The 14,431-nt window shown below is 41.3% G+C and overlaps 1 protein-coding gene across 3 annotated transcripts in view; it reads right to left on the reverse strand.

The window, feature by feature from the left end:
• The window catches only part of FRMD3 (FERM domain containing 3), a 155,469-nt gene that overhangs the window by 78,099 nt on the left and 62,939 nt on the right, over positions 1-14,431 (reverse strand). For all 3 annotated transcript variants that reach the window (XM_035565303.2, XM_035565304.2, XM_050716443.1), the window contains exon 2: positions 14,153-14,257. In XM_035565303.2, coding sequence (XP_035421196.1) covers positions 14,153-14,257 — 105 coding nt within the window. The remainder of the gene's footprint in view (positions 1-14,152; positions 14,258-14,431) is intronic.

The raw sequence follows: 14,431 nt of genomic DNA on the forward strand, positions 1-14,431 counted from the left end.
GGGGTCAGGTCTCATTATAATCCCCATATTGCTCTTCCTCCACGCAGTGACAGACACTCTACAATGCAAAGATGTGTGCTCCATCTCCACTTCCTACAGACTTCTGTGCAAGCCTGGACTAAAACAAAGCTAAGCTCCTAAACAATTCCCAAGCCAGGCTCTTGGGACCTGACCAACCGTAAGGGCAATGAACTCAGGGACTCAACACAAGGTTTTTGATCTAGTCTCTGTGCTTGCAAGAGGAATGGTAATGAAGGGACAACCAGAAGCGGTGAAATGCCATTAATATTTAAATCGTCTTCAGCAAGCAATACCCAGTCAGGTACTCACATGTGCATACAGTGAAAGAATGAGAAGAGCCGGCAGATATCACAATAATCTGGCCAAGGAAGGATTTGATTGAAGATTTTAAGGAACAGAAGAGAGCAGGAAAATGGAGAGATGCATGAAAACACTGCTAAAAAAATAACAAAATTAATTCTATTTAAACCTCATCCCTGTATTAATCTTTAAAATGAATACCTACCCTTCCCCTTTAATAAAAAGGGAAAGCAAAATCAATTTGCTTTAGCCTCAAGGCAGTGACTTGCACCAGGTCACTGCCTGCCAAAATTTAGACTCAAAAAAATAGTAACAGTATCCAAAGTTAATGGCAGCTCAGACAGGGGAAATTAATTTGGTGCCTGCTCTATAGCAGACAAATGACCCATGGCACCTGCATGTCTCTTTCTTCATGCCCTGGGGCTGACACCATTTTTTCACGCCTTCAGGAATATCTAAAACAAGAATATCAATACTGTTCTGTTGCAGTAAAGGAGCTGCTCCTCTCTACTGTTCTCATATTAGGGCAATGACCCTAGTTGGCAGTGTACTAAGCAAAAAGAAACAGACGTCACCAACACAAAAATGAATCTGGTCCAGAAACAGTACCACACACTGGAACAGAAGCGACATTTGTACAACTCCAGGCTGGAATTTATTAAACAAATTTCCAAATTCTTACTCTGTTATTCCAAACACACTGGCATTTTCAGAGACTGTTCAATGCTCTAAGTTAGAGTAGCTCAACTGATTCATAACCTCTATATCAGCTGAACATCTGGTCCTAAAATCTTCACTTATTGATGTATGCATGGAGCCGCCACGCTCTTGCAGCCATCAGCTTCACAACTGATGGAAGAATGATCTTTATTTTTATCAGACCAGCCTGCACAATTTTTCAGTTTACAAGGTTACAAATCAAAGACATTTCAGTTAGCAGCATTAGTGCTGGATTAAGTGTGTGTATATTCACACTGTTTTTTCTACTTGTGCAAAAAATTGTTTACTGTTCACAAATACACCTCTACTGCTAAAAACAAGCGCCCATTTAACTCATCACTCTATTCCTGAAAATGGCCTGAAGCAAACGCTTAGAAAAAGAACAAGAGTAGTTGCTGTATTATTCACTGGGCTTGTTGTCCAGCAGCATCCTTTACATTAGCCTCCGTTTATTTGTTAGTCTTTGCAGGCTTTCACCAATTTATCCGAACATTTATTTTTCAACATATTTTTTTGGTATTTTTGGCATTTACAACAATAAATGTTATGGCTAGATACAGTAATTTTTAAAAAGTGTTTTAGTACATCAATTATTCATGACTTTAAGTGCCTTAAGTTCTAAGAATTACCTAGCAATGTTTCCCTTGTCATCCTCTCCAAGCCATTTTATATTGTATCTTCTACTCAACCTATTACCTCTTTTCCTGGCCAAATTATCCTAGTCTAATCCACCTCTCTTTGCATGAAAGCCTTTATGTCATTCTCATGGCCTTCTCTGATCCTTTTCTACTTCTACTATATTTTTTGAAACAGCACGACCTTACTGTACACACTGAGCAATACCACATCAAGACTTTATGCAAAAGCACATAATTTTTTGTGATAACTCTGTACAGAGTATTCATATACATAGAGGAGCATTAAATTTTTAATTAACCTATGGCTGTGGCAGTCTAGCATTCAGTCTGTAATACTTCTGCTCTACCCCTTCAAAGAAACTGGAGAAGTCTCAGTTCTCTTTCTGTAGGTGTATGGAGTCTTACAAGTCATTATGCAAAGATGTAGCTTTGTTAAACTGAGGTTGGAAATTGATTGTTTTCTCCTTCTGTCAACTTTCACCACCCTCACATGGTACTAAGCGCACAACTTGAAAAACGTCTCTGCTGTTAAAGCAGAGATCAGCTGTGCCCAAGACTTACTGACTCTTTCAAAAAGTCTCTCTGATGAGGCATTGCTGTACACTTCATGTACATGCCCCATTAAAAACAGAACTGTTACTTCATGATAAAAAAAATCTATTACTCAAGGACAGAAGTCTCCAATTTCCTTCATTAGTAAATACTGAGACAATGCTGAACAACTTGGGCTGTAAGATTAAACAAATGCTCTGTCCAGGTCCATTACATGTGATGTACCCTAGAATACAAAAGGGATTCTCCGGGAGCCTTGCTAGTGAAATAAGCATATAATCTGTCAGACAACTGCCTGTGTAAAGATGTGCTTATCAGTTTTCAGTGCTTCTAAGCTTGAAAGCAAAATGAAGATTGGATTTGTGACAGTTTTCTAAGGGACGACAGACAGGAGTACCAGCAAGACAGTAGTGCACAGTGTCGTCTTTTTAACAATACACAGACAGGCTCCAGGCTCTGGGGAAGTCAGAAAATCCCACTGTAGTCACAGCCACTGCTTCAGATCTGCTCTGTTGCTCTGTTAGTGGGAGTGTATTGACACAACAATTTCTCTGAGTTAAAGGCTCTGTTTTCATACTGTCAGGCATACACTTGCAGAGCTAGAACTACTACACACTACACTGTTCCCACTCAACCCAGCAGCCTGTTCAGATGAGAAAGTACCTTAATGCTTCAGGGTGACTACAGTCTCAAACACTCCTACAGCAAACGGTGAGATTTCACAGCTGCTATAGGGTCCTACAAAGGCTTTTCATAACACCAAACTCTTCCAATCTACCCCTTAGACAGCTCCAAGGTGTTTTTACCTAGCTACCACCAACAAAAAATATAAAAATAAAACAAACAAAAAAACCACCAGTTTAATTTTGCACATTTCCAACTTTAAACCTGCTCAGATGCTCTCCTAAAGAGATTTAAAGAAAAGATTTCATCACACTACCATATTCCTTCGGTCCAGTCCTCCATCCTTCTGAAAACCAGTGGCCTCCCTCAACAAGAACCCTCCCTCTAGCCAGAGCTGCTGAAGAGTAGGTGCATTATTTCACCTTAGCCCCATCTCCTACCAGCCCAAATGATGCAAAACAGGTGCTGTGTTAACCTGGGGCCTCTGGCACAGAATTAGCCATGCTGTATATCCTCAAGGGTGAGAGTGTGATAACTGACCTCAATATAATAGGTAAAACAAAGAAAAAGTATCAATACATAGTTCCTTGAGCAGCAGAGTCAGTAACACATCTTCCAGGTATGTCTCCACTTATGCCTAAAAAATGTATAAGTTCCAAATGAAGATCCGTCTGTTCTCACAGTGTCTCTCCCCACTCTCTTTAGATTCCCTATGGGACCTGTTTGTACTGCAGCGTCTCACTTAGTAAGAAGAAAAACAGGGTTTTACTCACAGATATGGCAGCTCCCCTTTGTGAAATCTTATGGGAACTTAATGTTTGAGACTTATATCCTCAGCCAGACTTGACTGAAACTGGCTTCAAAAGTTACTACAGTAGAGAATCAGGGAGAAAAGCAAGGTGATGCCATATACCTAGTTTCCCCAGGAATACAGAATAAAAATTCAACAGTTGACTTACGAACACTAAGAACTCATTAGTTCCTACTATAGTGCAATTAGACATAAAATGGTGCATTGCAATTTACCACAAACTTTTAGTATAAACCTGGCTTTTCCAAAGATACTCTAAGGTGCAGTTTCCCCAAAGGGACATCCAAGTGTGACACTAGAAGATAAAACAGCAGAGATGGAGTAGAACCAATAGTCTTTTAACTACTAGTTCAACTTGCGGTCACTGGCATCATTCCTTTTTTGTACATCCAAAGACCTACAAAAAGCTACCACACTGCATTCAGCCAAGAATGTCTTCCAGGGTTTCTTTTTTGCTTGGAATAGAAACCTACAGAAACTTTTTACATAGATCAAATACGCCTAAAATATTCACACACATTAACTTATACAGAAAGAAAGAGTCATTATTAAATGGGGAGGGAAGGAAGGGGGAAAGTAGTATACCTTATAACTTACTTGAAAAATAATTATAAAAACAAAAACTGTTTCCACAACATAGTTGTGGAAATATTCCCAAATGTCAACATTTCCTTTCAATTTAAGATGATTAGCTCAATAGCCAAAAGTTCTGAGTGTTCTAATCAGAAATATTGAAACATTTTATTTTTTAAATTCTCAAACTCAGTCAAGAGCTTCAACACTCCTAAGTCAAAATTTACGTTTTGGTACAATATTCTGAAAGAAGACATCTAGGATGAATAAAAGCTGGTATTTTTCCCTGCTTGAGCTACTTCAATGGGACTGCAAATGAGCTTTTGGAGCAACTCGACAACCTTCTCACAGAATATTACAAACAAATAAAAGGGAGGTAGACATGACTCGTAGACTAAATTTCAACATTAAAAAAATTTTGCATAATATTTATAGAATCATAGAATCATCTATGTTGGAAATGACCTTCAAAATCATCAAGTCCAACTGTCAACTTGGCCTACCAAGTCCCATCACTAAACCATGTTTCTCAATGCCACATCCACACATCTCTGAAACATCTCAAAGGACAGCTACTCCCCCACTTCCTTGTGCAGCCCACTCCAATGCCTGATCAATCTCTCTGTGAAGAAATATTTCCTAACATCCAAGCTAAACCTTCCCTGAGATAATTTTCTTGCGCCTTATCACTTGGGACCTCAGAAGAGAGACTGATATCCTCCTTGCTGCAACTTCCCTTCAGGTAGTTGTAGAGAGCAATGAGGTATCCCCTCAGCCTCCTCTTCTCCAGACTAAACAACCCCAGTTTCACCAGTCACTCCCCGTAAGTTGTTCTTTTGGTTTTGGTTGGTTGGTTGTTTTTTTGTTGTTGTTTTGGTTTTTTGAAGTCCCTTCACCAGCTTCTCTGCACAGGCTCAAGCAACTTAATATCCTTTTTACAGTGAGGGGCCCAAAATTAAGCACAATATTCAAGGTGTGGTCTCACCAGTACTGCATACAAGTAGACAACCTCTTCCCTAGTGCTGTTGGCCACACTATTTCTGATACTAGCCAGGAAGCCATTGCCCTTTTGGGCCACCTGAACACACTGCTGGCTCACATTCAGACAGCAGTATACACATGTATATATACTATTATTTCATATAGCTTAGTTATGCAAAGAGCCAATCCAGAACAAATCATTAGAATCAAATGCATGATTTTGTCATTTTCTTCTGGAACCACAGATACAGTCCTTTGCATGCAAACACAGAGACTGTGCAGTGCTATACACTACAACAGAGGCAATTACACTTTCAAGACAAATGAACAAAGCAACAGGTATTTTATGCTACATTCATCAGAATCATTAATAGTAGGGAAGAAGAATAGTTCAGCTGGAAGTGACCTTCAAAAATCAAGTCCAACTGCCTGCCCACTTCAGGGCTAACCGAACATTACAGCATGTTATTGAGGGCACTGCCCAAATGCCTCCTGAACACTTGCAGGAAAGGGGCATCAACCACCTCGCTAGGAAGCTTGTTCCAGTGTCTGACGATCCCCACAGAAAAGAAATTTCTCCTAGTGTGCAGTCTGAACCTCCCTTGGCACAGTTTTGTGCCATTCCTACGCACTCTATCATTGGTAACCAGGGAGAAGAAACCAGCAGCTCCCTCTCAACTTCCCCTCCCCAGGAAGTTGCAGAGAGCAATAAATCACCTCTCAGCTTCCTTTTCTTCAAACTAAACCACCCAAGCACCCTGAGCCTCTCTTCATCAGCCATACCTTCCAGAGCCTTTACCCATTTTGTTGCCCTCCTCTGCACGCTTTCAAGTATCTTAATATCCCTTTTATACTGCGGAGCACAGAACTGCACACAATACTCAAGGTAAGGCCACAATAACATTAAACATAGTGGGGGAATCACCTCTCTTGACCAACTGGCTGTGCTGTGTTTAATGCACCCCAAAAAGCGGTTTGCCCTCTTGGCTGCCTGGGCACGCTGCTGGCTCGTGTTGTGCCTACTGTCAAGCAGCACCCCCAGATTTCTTTCTGCTGAGCTGCTCTCCAGCCAATCATTTCCCAGTTTGTACTGGTATCCAGCATTACTCTGTCCCAGGTGCAACACCTGGCATTTACTTTTGTTGATCTTCGTGCTGTTGATGATTGCTCAATGCTTGAATCTATCTAGATATCTCTGCAAGGCCTCTTGTCCTTCCACAGAGCCAACAGCACCTCCTAGTTTACTATCATCAGCAGACTTGCTAAGGAGACATTCCACTCCAGCATCTAGATCACTGATAAAAAATGCTGAACAGAACATGCCCTAGAATTGAGCTCTGTGGGAACACCACTAGTGACTGGCCATCAGCCAGGTTTTAGCCCCTTTCACTACAACACTTTGAGTGCTACCATTCAGTCCGTTCATCCACCTGCATAGCATGAACCTGTTCATCTCAAAGTTGGACAATTTCTCCAGAAGGATGTTGTAAGGACTATTATCAAAGGCCTTATTAAAGTCCAGAAAGATTACATCTACTGCCTTCCCTTCATCCACTAAGTGGATGACCTTATCACACAAGGAGGTTGAATCACTAAGGCAGGACTTTCCCTTCATGAGCACACGTTGACTATACCTGATAATAGTATTGTTATTCAAATGCCTTTCAGCATCACCCAGGATAAACTTGTCCATAACTTTTCCAAGGATTGAGGTTAGACTAACAAGCCTGTAGTTTCCTGGGTCTTCTCTCATGCCCTTTTTGTAGGTTGGAATGACACTGGCCTGTTTCCAGACTTCCCTAGACTTCTGGTAAATTGTTAAGAGGGTTCAGATAGCAGATAACATCTGCTAATTCCGTCAGTACTCTGGAACAAATCCTGTCAGGTTCCCCAGACTTATGAACATTCAACTGATAAAACTGGTCCCTTACAATTTCAGTGGCCACAAATGTGAAGTCATTGCTGCCCCAGTCCTCCAACTCAGATGACCAGGCAGCCCAAGACCTATCGTTAATATTAAAAACTGAGGCAAACTTTTCCTTATCCCTATTTGTTCGGTGACCATCTTTATCAAGTATCAATCCAATGATTTCCTTTGACTTCCTCTTGCAATTGAAATACTTAAAAAGCCTTTTTTGTTGTCTGACACCACATTGGCCAATGTTAACTCAAGCTAAACTTCAGCTTTTCTTGTTTTCTCCCTACAAATGTTAACTGCAGTTCTGTAATTGTATTGGTTTTACATGGCAAGGTTTTGATAGTGAGGGGTTGCAGTGGTGGCGTCTGTTAGCAGAGACCAGCAGCTGCCCAATGTCACAGCAGAGCCAGCTCCAGATGGCTCCAAAAGGGACCCACTGCTGGCCAGAGCCAAGCCAGAGAGAGGCACTGGTTGGGCCTCTGGGACAGCAGACTGAAAAAAGGGAAAAAAATGCTTCGCAATAGCAGCTGGGAGAGCAAGGAGTGAGAACCAGCCCTGCAGCCCCCAAGGTCAGTGCAGAAGGAGGGCAGGAGGTGCTCCAGGCACGCAGCAGCAGTTCCCCTGCGGCCTGTGGAGAGGCCCCTGGTGGAGCAGGCTGTCCCCCTGCAGCCCACGGGTCCCACATGGAGCAGATCTCCACGCTGCAGCCCATGGGTGGAGGAGCCCCCGGTGGAGCAGGTGGAGGTGGCCTGGAGGAGGCTGTGGCCCATGGAGAGCCCCCGCAGGAGCAGGCCCCGGGCCGGAGCTGCAGCCCGTGGAGAGGAGCCCACGCAGGAGCAAGAGGTCTGGGGGGAGCTGCCACCCATGGGGGACCCGTGCTGGAGCAGTTTGCTCCTGGGGGATGGACCCCATGGTACGGAGCCATGTGGGAGCAGTGCTTGAAAAGCTGCTGCCTCTGGGCAGCCCCCACAGGCTCAGTTCAGGAAGGACGGCATCCCGTGGGAGGGACCCCAAGTGGAGCAGGGGCAGAGAGTGACCATGAAGGAGTGGTGAAGACACAGCATTAGGGATTGACCGCAGCCCCCATTCCCCGTTCCCCTGCACTGCTCAGGGGGAGGAGGTAGAAGAGGATGGATGGGAGGAAGGTGGGTTTTAGTTTGTTTTTACTTTTTTACTGCTCTAGTCTGTTAGTAATAGGCAATAACTTATTTTAATCTCCCTATGCTGAGCCTGTTATGCCCATGACAATAATCAGTGAGTGATCTCCCTATCTTTTTCTCAACCTGTGAGCCCTTCTCATTGTACTTTCTAACTCTTTTCCTGTGAGGAGGTGGAGTGAGGGAGTGGTTGTGGTGGAGTTCGGCTTTCCAGCAGGATAGAACCACCACAATAATCCCCCTGTGAAGCCTGATCTTGTTTCCAGATATCATCTGGTGTTTTGTTTGTTTTGTTTTTGTTTTTTTGTTTGTTTGTTTGGTTGGTTGGTTTGGTTTTGTTTTTGTTTGTTTGTTTTTCTGGCCAAGCTCTACAAGGAGTTCTCTGTACAGCCAAGCCAGTCTTCATCACTTCCAACACAATGGGAGTGCCTGTTCCCATGCTTTTAAAAGGTGGTTCTTAAAAAATGACCAACTCTTATGGACCCCTAAGCTCTCTCAAGCAGATTCCCAAGGGATACTACTAACTAGCTCTGGGAGCAGCTTAAAATTTGCTGTCTTAAAATCCAGAATGTCAACCCTTTCCGATGATTTTTCTTATTACACCAAAAAAAAAAAATTAACTCAACTATTTCATGATCACTGTTGCCATGACAGCCACCTACCACCACATCTCTCCCAAGGCCTTCTCTGTTCTCAAACAACAGGTCCAGGAGGGCATCTTTCCTACTTTGCTCACTAAGTACTCGTGACAGTAAGTTATCTTCAACATTCTTTAGAAATGTCCTAGATTTGCTTATCACAGCATTAAAATATTCCCTGTCTATGTCTAGGAAGTTGAGATCCCCCATAAGGACAAGGGCTACTGATCCAGAGATTTCTCCTAATAGCCTATAGAATAACTCACCTGTGCGGGCAATCAATAGTAGACACCCACCATGACATCAGCTTTGCTATCCATCCCCTTAATCCTCACCCAGCAGCTCTCTACTGCATCACACCTATCTTCAAAGGCTGTACAATCTAACCTCTACCATACACACAGTGCAACACCTCCACCTTGCCTGCCCTGCCTATCCCTCCTAAAGGCTCCTGATAGACCTCCATCCCAGCACTCCAGTCACGGGATGCATTCCACCAAGTCTCGTTAATACCAGTGATATCATAGCTCTGGGAAAGGACCAACGCTTCCAGTTCATACCAGTCATTCCTCATGCTGCTTTATGTTGGTATACAAGCATTTCTGGTGTGCTTCTACAACAGCAGTACTCCCTGGAACAGCGTAGATGTTCTCCTCAGCCTTGGCAGACAGCACTGTACCATTCCTTGCCTTATCTTCAGTGTTCTTAGTAACTCTCCTAAAAATATTGTTTTCTTGTTTTAGCTTTTATTAAATATTCTTTTAAATACACTTCAGAATCTAGTGCCTAGCTTCTGTTCCTGTTGATCTCTAATACAAACACCTTCAATAAAGTGATAGAGATCTTAAAATACTTTAAAAAAATAGTTAAAATTTTTGCCCCATTGCTCCCATTAGGTTTTTCCAGATGTGCTGACAGCTGGTTTAAATGAGAAACAAACTCTCTTCCTGAAACTTTCTTTTTCCTCTGCTTTATATTCTGATGCGCACAGAACCATATCCTCTTATCCTTTGTTTTGGTGAACTAAATAGGTTATGCCCTTCCTAATATTGTCTAAAAAAAGCTTTCCATTCTCTTGATCATTCAAATACTCCTCCTGCTTTATTTAAATTAATCATTCTTGAAAGCAGACAAGCTAGATCAGAATAGCTGAGGCCTCATTAGGATGTAATTACATTAATACATTCCTGAAAATACAATCCTAAGGAACAGACTGTGTTTGCTTTTATCATTGCTACATCATGCTGGTGGCATATTGCCAAAAACAGACCAGGCAATGCTCATTTTATTCATTGTCCTATACTTCTTTTCCTTTGGGGCATGTATATTGTCACACACGTTGTTAAACTCTCCAAATCATAGAATATCCTGACTTGGAAGGGACCCACAAGGATGACTGAGTCCGACTCATGCTCCACTCCTCCTCATGAGGAAGCTGTAGGCCTCCATGAGGTCTCCCCTCAGTCCACTCTTCGCTAAGACAAACAAACCAAGCGACACTCTCTTAATAGTTTTGTCCACCTTCTATTATGGTGCCCCAAACTGCACACAGCACTCAAGTTGAAGCCACACCAGCACAGAGCAGAGCTGGACAATTCCTTCCCTTGACCGACTGGAAATGCCGTGCCTGATGCACGCCAGGGTACAGTTGGCCCTCCTGGCTGCCAGGGCACACTGCTGGCTCATGTTCAACTTGCCAGCAACCAGAACCCCCCCATACCTTTCCACAGAGCTGCTCTCCAGCTTCTCAACCCCCAGTCTGTGCATATAGCCAGGGTTGCCCTGTCCGACACTTGTTAAGTTTCACACAGTTAGTGACCACTCAGTCCTCTGGGTCTGTCAAGATCTCTCTGCAAGGCCTCTTTATCCCCAAGGGAGTCAACAGCTCCTCCCAATTTAGCATCATCTGCAAACTCAGTGTGTATTCACCTCTTGCATCCAGATCATTCATAAAAAAAATGATGAGAACTAGTCCCAACATGGAGCCCTGGGAATCCCACTAGTGACTGGCAGCCAGCCTGATGTGACCCCATTTATTATAACCCTTTGAGCTCAACCCATTAGCCAACTGTTCACCCATCATATTATTTATTTGTCTAGCTGTATGCTGGACATTTTGCCCAGAAAGATACTGTGAGATATTGAAAGCTTTGGTAAAAATACAAAAAGATTACATCAGATAGCTTCCCCTGGTCAACTAGGTGGGTAACCTTGTTGTAAAAGAAAATTAAGTTAAGCAGGACTTTCTCCTCATGAACCCATGCTGGCTATGACCAATGACTGCTAAAACTATGAAGAAGATTATTCTGGAAGATAGTGACAAACACTTGAAAGACATCGCAATCACTGAAGTGAGACTGACAGGCCTGTGATTACCAGGTCTTCTTGCTTAATCTTCTTGAGTATCTGGACAACAGTTGCCAGTTTCCAGTTGACTGGGACCTCCCCAGATTCCCAAGACCACTGACAGGTGAGAGACATCTCATGATGGTATCTGCCAGCTTTTTCAGTACCCTGGGATAAATCCTATCTTGCCCAATAGACTTATGTGCATTCAGACACAGCAGCAAATTCCGCACAAGTTCAGAGTTGGGTTTAGGATGAATTATCATCTCCCTTCAAAGCAATTGTTCTCAGTCAAATCACCAAATCTAACTTTAGAAAGAAGCTCTTTTTAAACAAAATACAAATGGATCTTTTGTTTTCAAGCAAGACACACAGTGAATTGCACTTACAGATCTTTACTGAACTATATCTTTTACTTGCTGCAGCTTAGCTCTTTAACCACATACTTAAACAATCCAACTTTGCAATTACAGAAGAGTATTTTTTTGTTTTGATTTGTTTTTGATTTCAGCAAGCTAAACTCACAACTACCAAAATATAAAACCATAGGTAGAATCATTACTTAACCTCATCATTTCAATACTGTGATTTCTTCTAGTTTTCTACTGATCCAGTTGCTGATCAACTTCATCTAGCTACAATGCTTGGGCCCCAGCATACTTATTCATAATGTACCATGCCTGTGATAGTACTGGAGACTGTTGGTTAGCATGTGTTTTTAAGATCAGACAAAGATCAGAATAGTCTTCTATTGATGGGAGAAAAAAAATGCAATAATAGTTTCACAGTTTTCCTGCATCCAGCTGGGAGGTACTTGTGTATCTGATACAGAGATAAAATTCAGGTAAGCAAACCACAGCAAGATCACAGATTCAAAGAGACCTAGATGTCATAAAACCAGTATTTCTTTACTATAACACTTGTCTCATTCTAGTTCTTAGGACAGGGTTTGTTGCAAGTAAACATCTGTTCTGAGGGGAAGCATTATGTACATAAATGTCTAGAAATGCAACAGAACAGCACAAAGAAGGGACAACAGAAGATAGTGTATTTGAAAACAACTTATTTTCATGAGTTGTAATAAACCTAAAAGAAAAGTGTATGCTGCTTTCAACTCATCACCCAGGGAATTTAAGTCTGTTTTAAGCAATGTCCCACATAATTTAATGCCATTCATGTCCTAATTCATAAGAGAATTTAAAATCAAGAACTAATACGTAATTAGAGAAGTTATAAATATGCTTTAAAACTTTGGAGTAATTATACATCAGCTTTAAAAACACACATATAGAAAATGTAGGATTGAGAACTTTGCTTAACAAAATTCAGCTGAAGAGAGGGCCAGCTGATATAAAACATACTATGACACAAGACGGCCACAGTATTCTCAGGCACTGAATAAAAAGTGAAATGAGAACATAAGATTTTTTGGGGGTAAGAACGTTCAGAGTTTTCTCAGATTATATTTCACTAGCAGCCAAGAGCAAACTTAAGCTTCAGTATAAAATATAATCTTTCATTAACATTATACAGAATTAACTATACTGTAAGATGTAAATGGGCAATTGTACAGCCAACAAGGATAGGGTACTCCAGCATTTCCTTGATAAAAAGGCAAACTGTATAATATATGATATAATAGGCACATCAGAGTAACTTTTGGTTTTCTCCAGTGCACCATTTTTTTTTGTAGTAGTCTGCCAAAAAAAGTTAATGTTTTTACTAAAATCACCCCTCTATGCTGTTCAGTAAAATAAACTTTACCACAGCAATTTTTGAATGACTGTCAGAGAAAGAACTAACAGAAATAACTACTCATTAAGTCCTACCTAATTATTGTTTAATCCAGCAGTCCACCTACATTTTCAGTCAATTCCAACCAGGTTAAAACTTCTATAATTTTACTGATCATGAATGATCAAGTACACTGGTCAAAACAATAGCTAATTATTCTGCAATTTTTTTAATTTTAAAATGAGAATGTTGTGGAAATTACCTGTTGCAGCTTTGCAAAGCAATTCCAGTTCCGTAAGTCTGAGAAGAGAGTGCTGATTCCAGTGATTTTTGAGACAACTAATTTGGGTATAGCAAGAGATACCCAAAAAAATGTGTTTCTCTTCCTCAATCATAGCAGTGAATCCACAGATTAAATGCCATTATATGCCCTCCATATGCAAAGTCCTATTTAAATCTTAAACCTGAGACCAGCAGAATCACAGACGGAAGAAGCACTTCTGAGTTTCACTGTTGGCTCCCTGTGTTGACCATCCCTTCCCACTGTCACACAGTAAAATTCATCTGAAACCAAAAAGGGAGTGGCTGTAGCAAAGCACCTATAGAACACAACCTGAAGGACGACCTTCCTCCTAGGAGAGAAGACAATTCACTGTCCACATAACTACTGTGAGCAGAGGCCTGTAGAATTTACTCTGCAAATATAAGGATGCTCACAGACAGAACTAACCTGAAGAACTCCCCGCAACCTAGAATGACTGTTTTTATCTATTAAGCTCAACAGGATTCCTGCCTACATCTCCCAGGAAACATTTTCTTTTTTTAAAGAAAGAGAGAATCCCCAAATTCCAGTGCACTGCCATAGCCTAGAGCTACCCTGAGTCATGTCTATAAATCTTTTCTACGTTCAGTACCGGGGAGAATTACACAGATCAGAATACATCAATTTACCTGAAACTAAATACATGAACTGAGGGAAAAAATAATCTAATAATGCTACTTCAGGAATCTCTATGGATTATGGTCAGAGTATAATCCATCAGAGATACATAACTTTGCATTAGAACTATTCTGTTTGTTGAAAAAAAATCAAGTTAGCATTAATTAAAAGCAAACATAGTCAGAGTTTATATACATACCCTCTGCTTCTCAGGGTCAACATATCGAATGCCAAAATAGTCTTTTTCCAGCAAGCTGTAATAGTTGCAGATGTGATCTATGAGAAACTGACCTTTAGTTTCCCTCTGTAAAAAGAAAAAGAATTGGTATATTATTCTGAATATTCTAAACTTGCTGGCTATAATAAACTTTAATTACATATAATCAAAGTGTCAAGGAAAACATCACATGGCATTTAGTGTTATTCACATGAGGACAAGGGTCTGAGAATTCATCTCCTCTAAAAGATGCAACAGATT

This window comes from Cygnus atratus, chromosome Z (genome assembly GCF_013377495.2).
Source record: "Cygnus atratus isolate AKBS03 ecotype Queensland, Australia chromosome Z, CAtr_DNAZoo_HiC_assembly, whole genome shotgun sequence".
Lineage (NCBI taxonomy): Eukaryota > Metazoa > Chordata > Aves > Anseriformes > Anatidae > Cygnus > Cygnus atratus.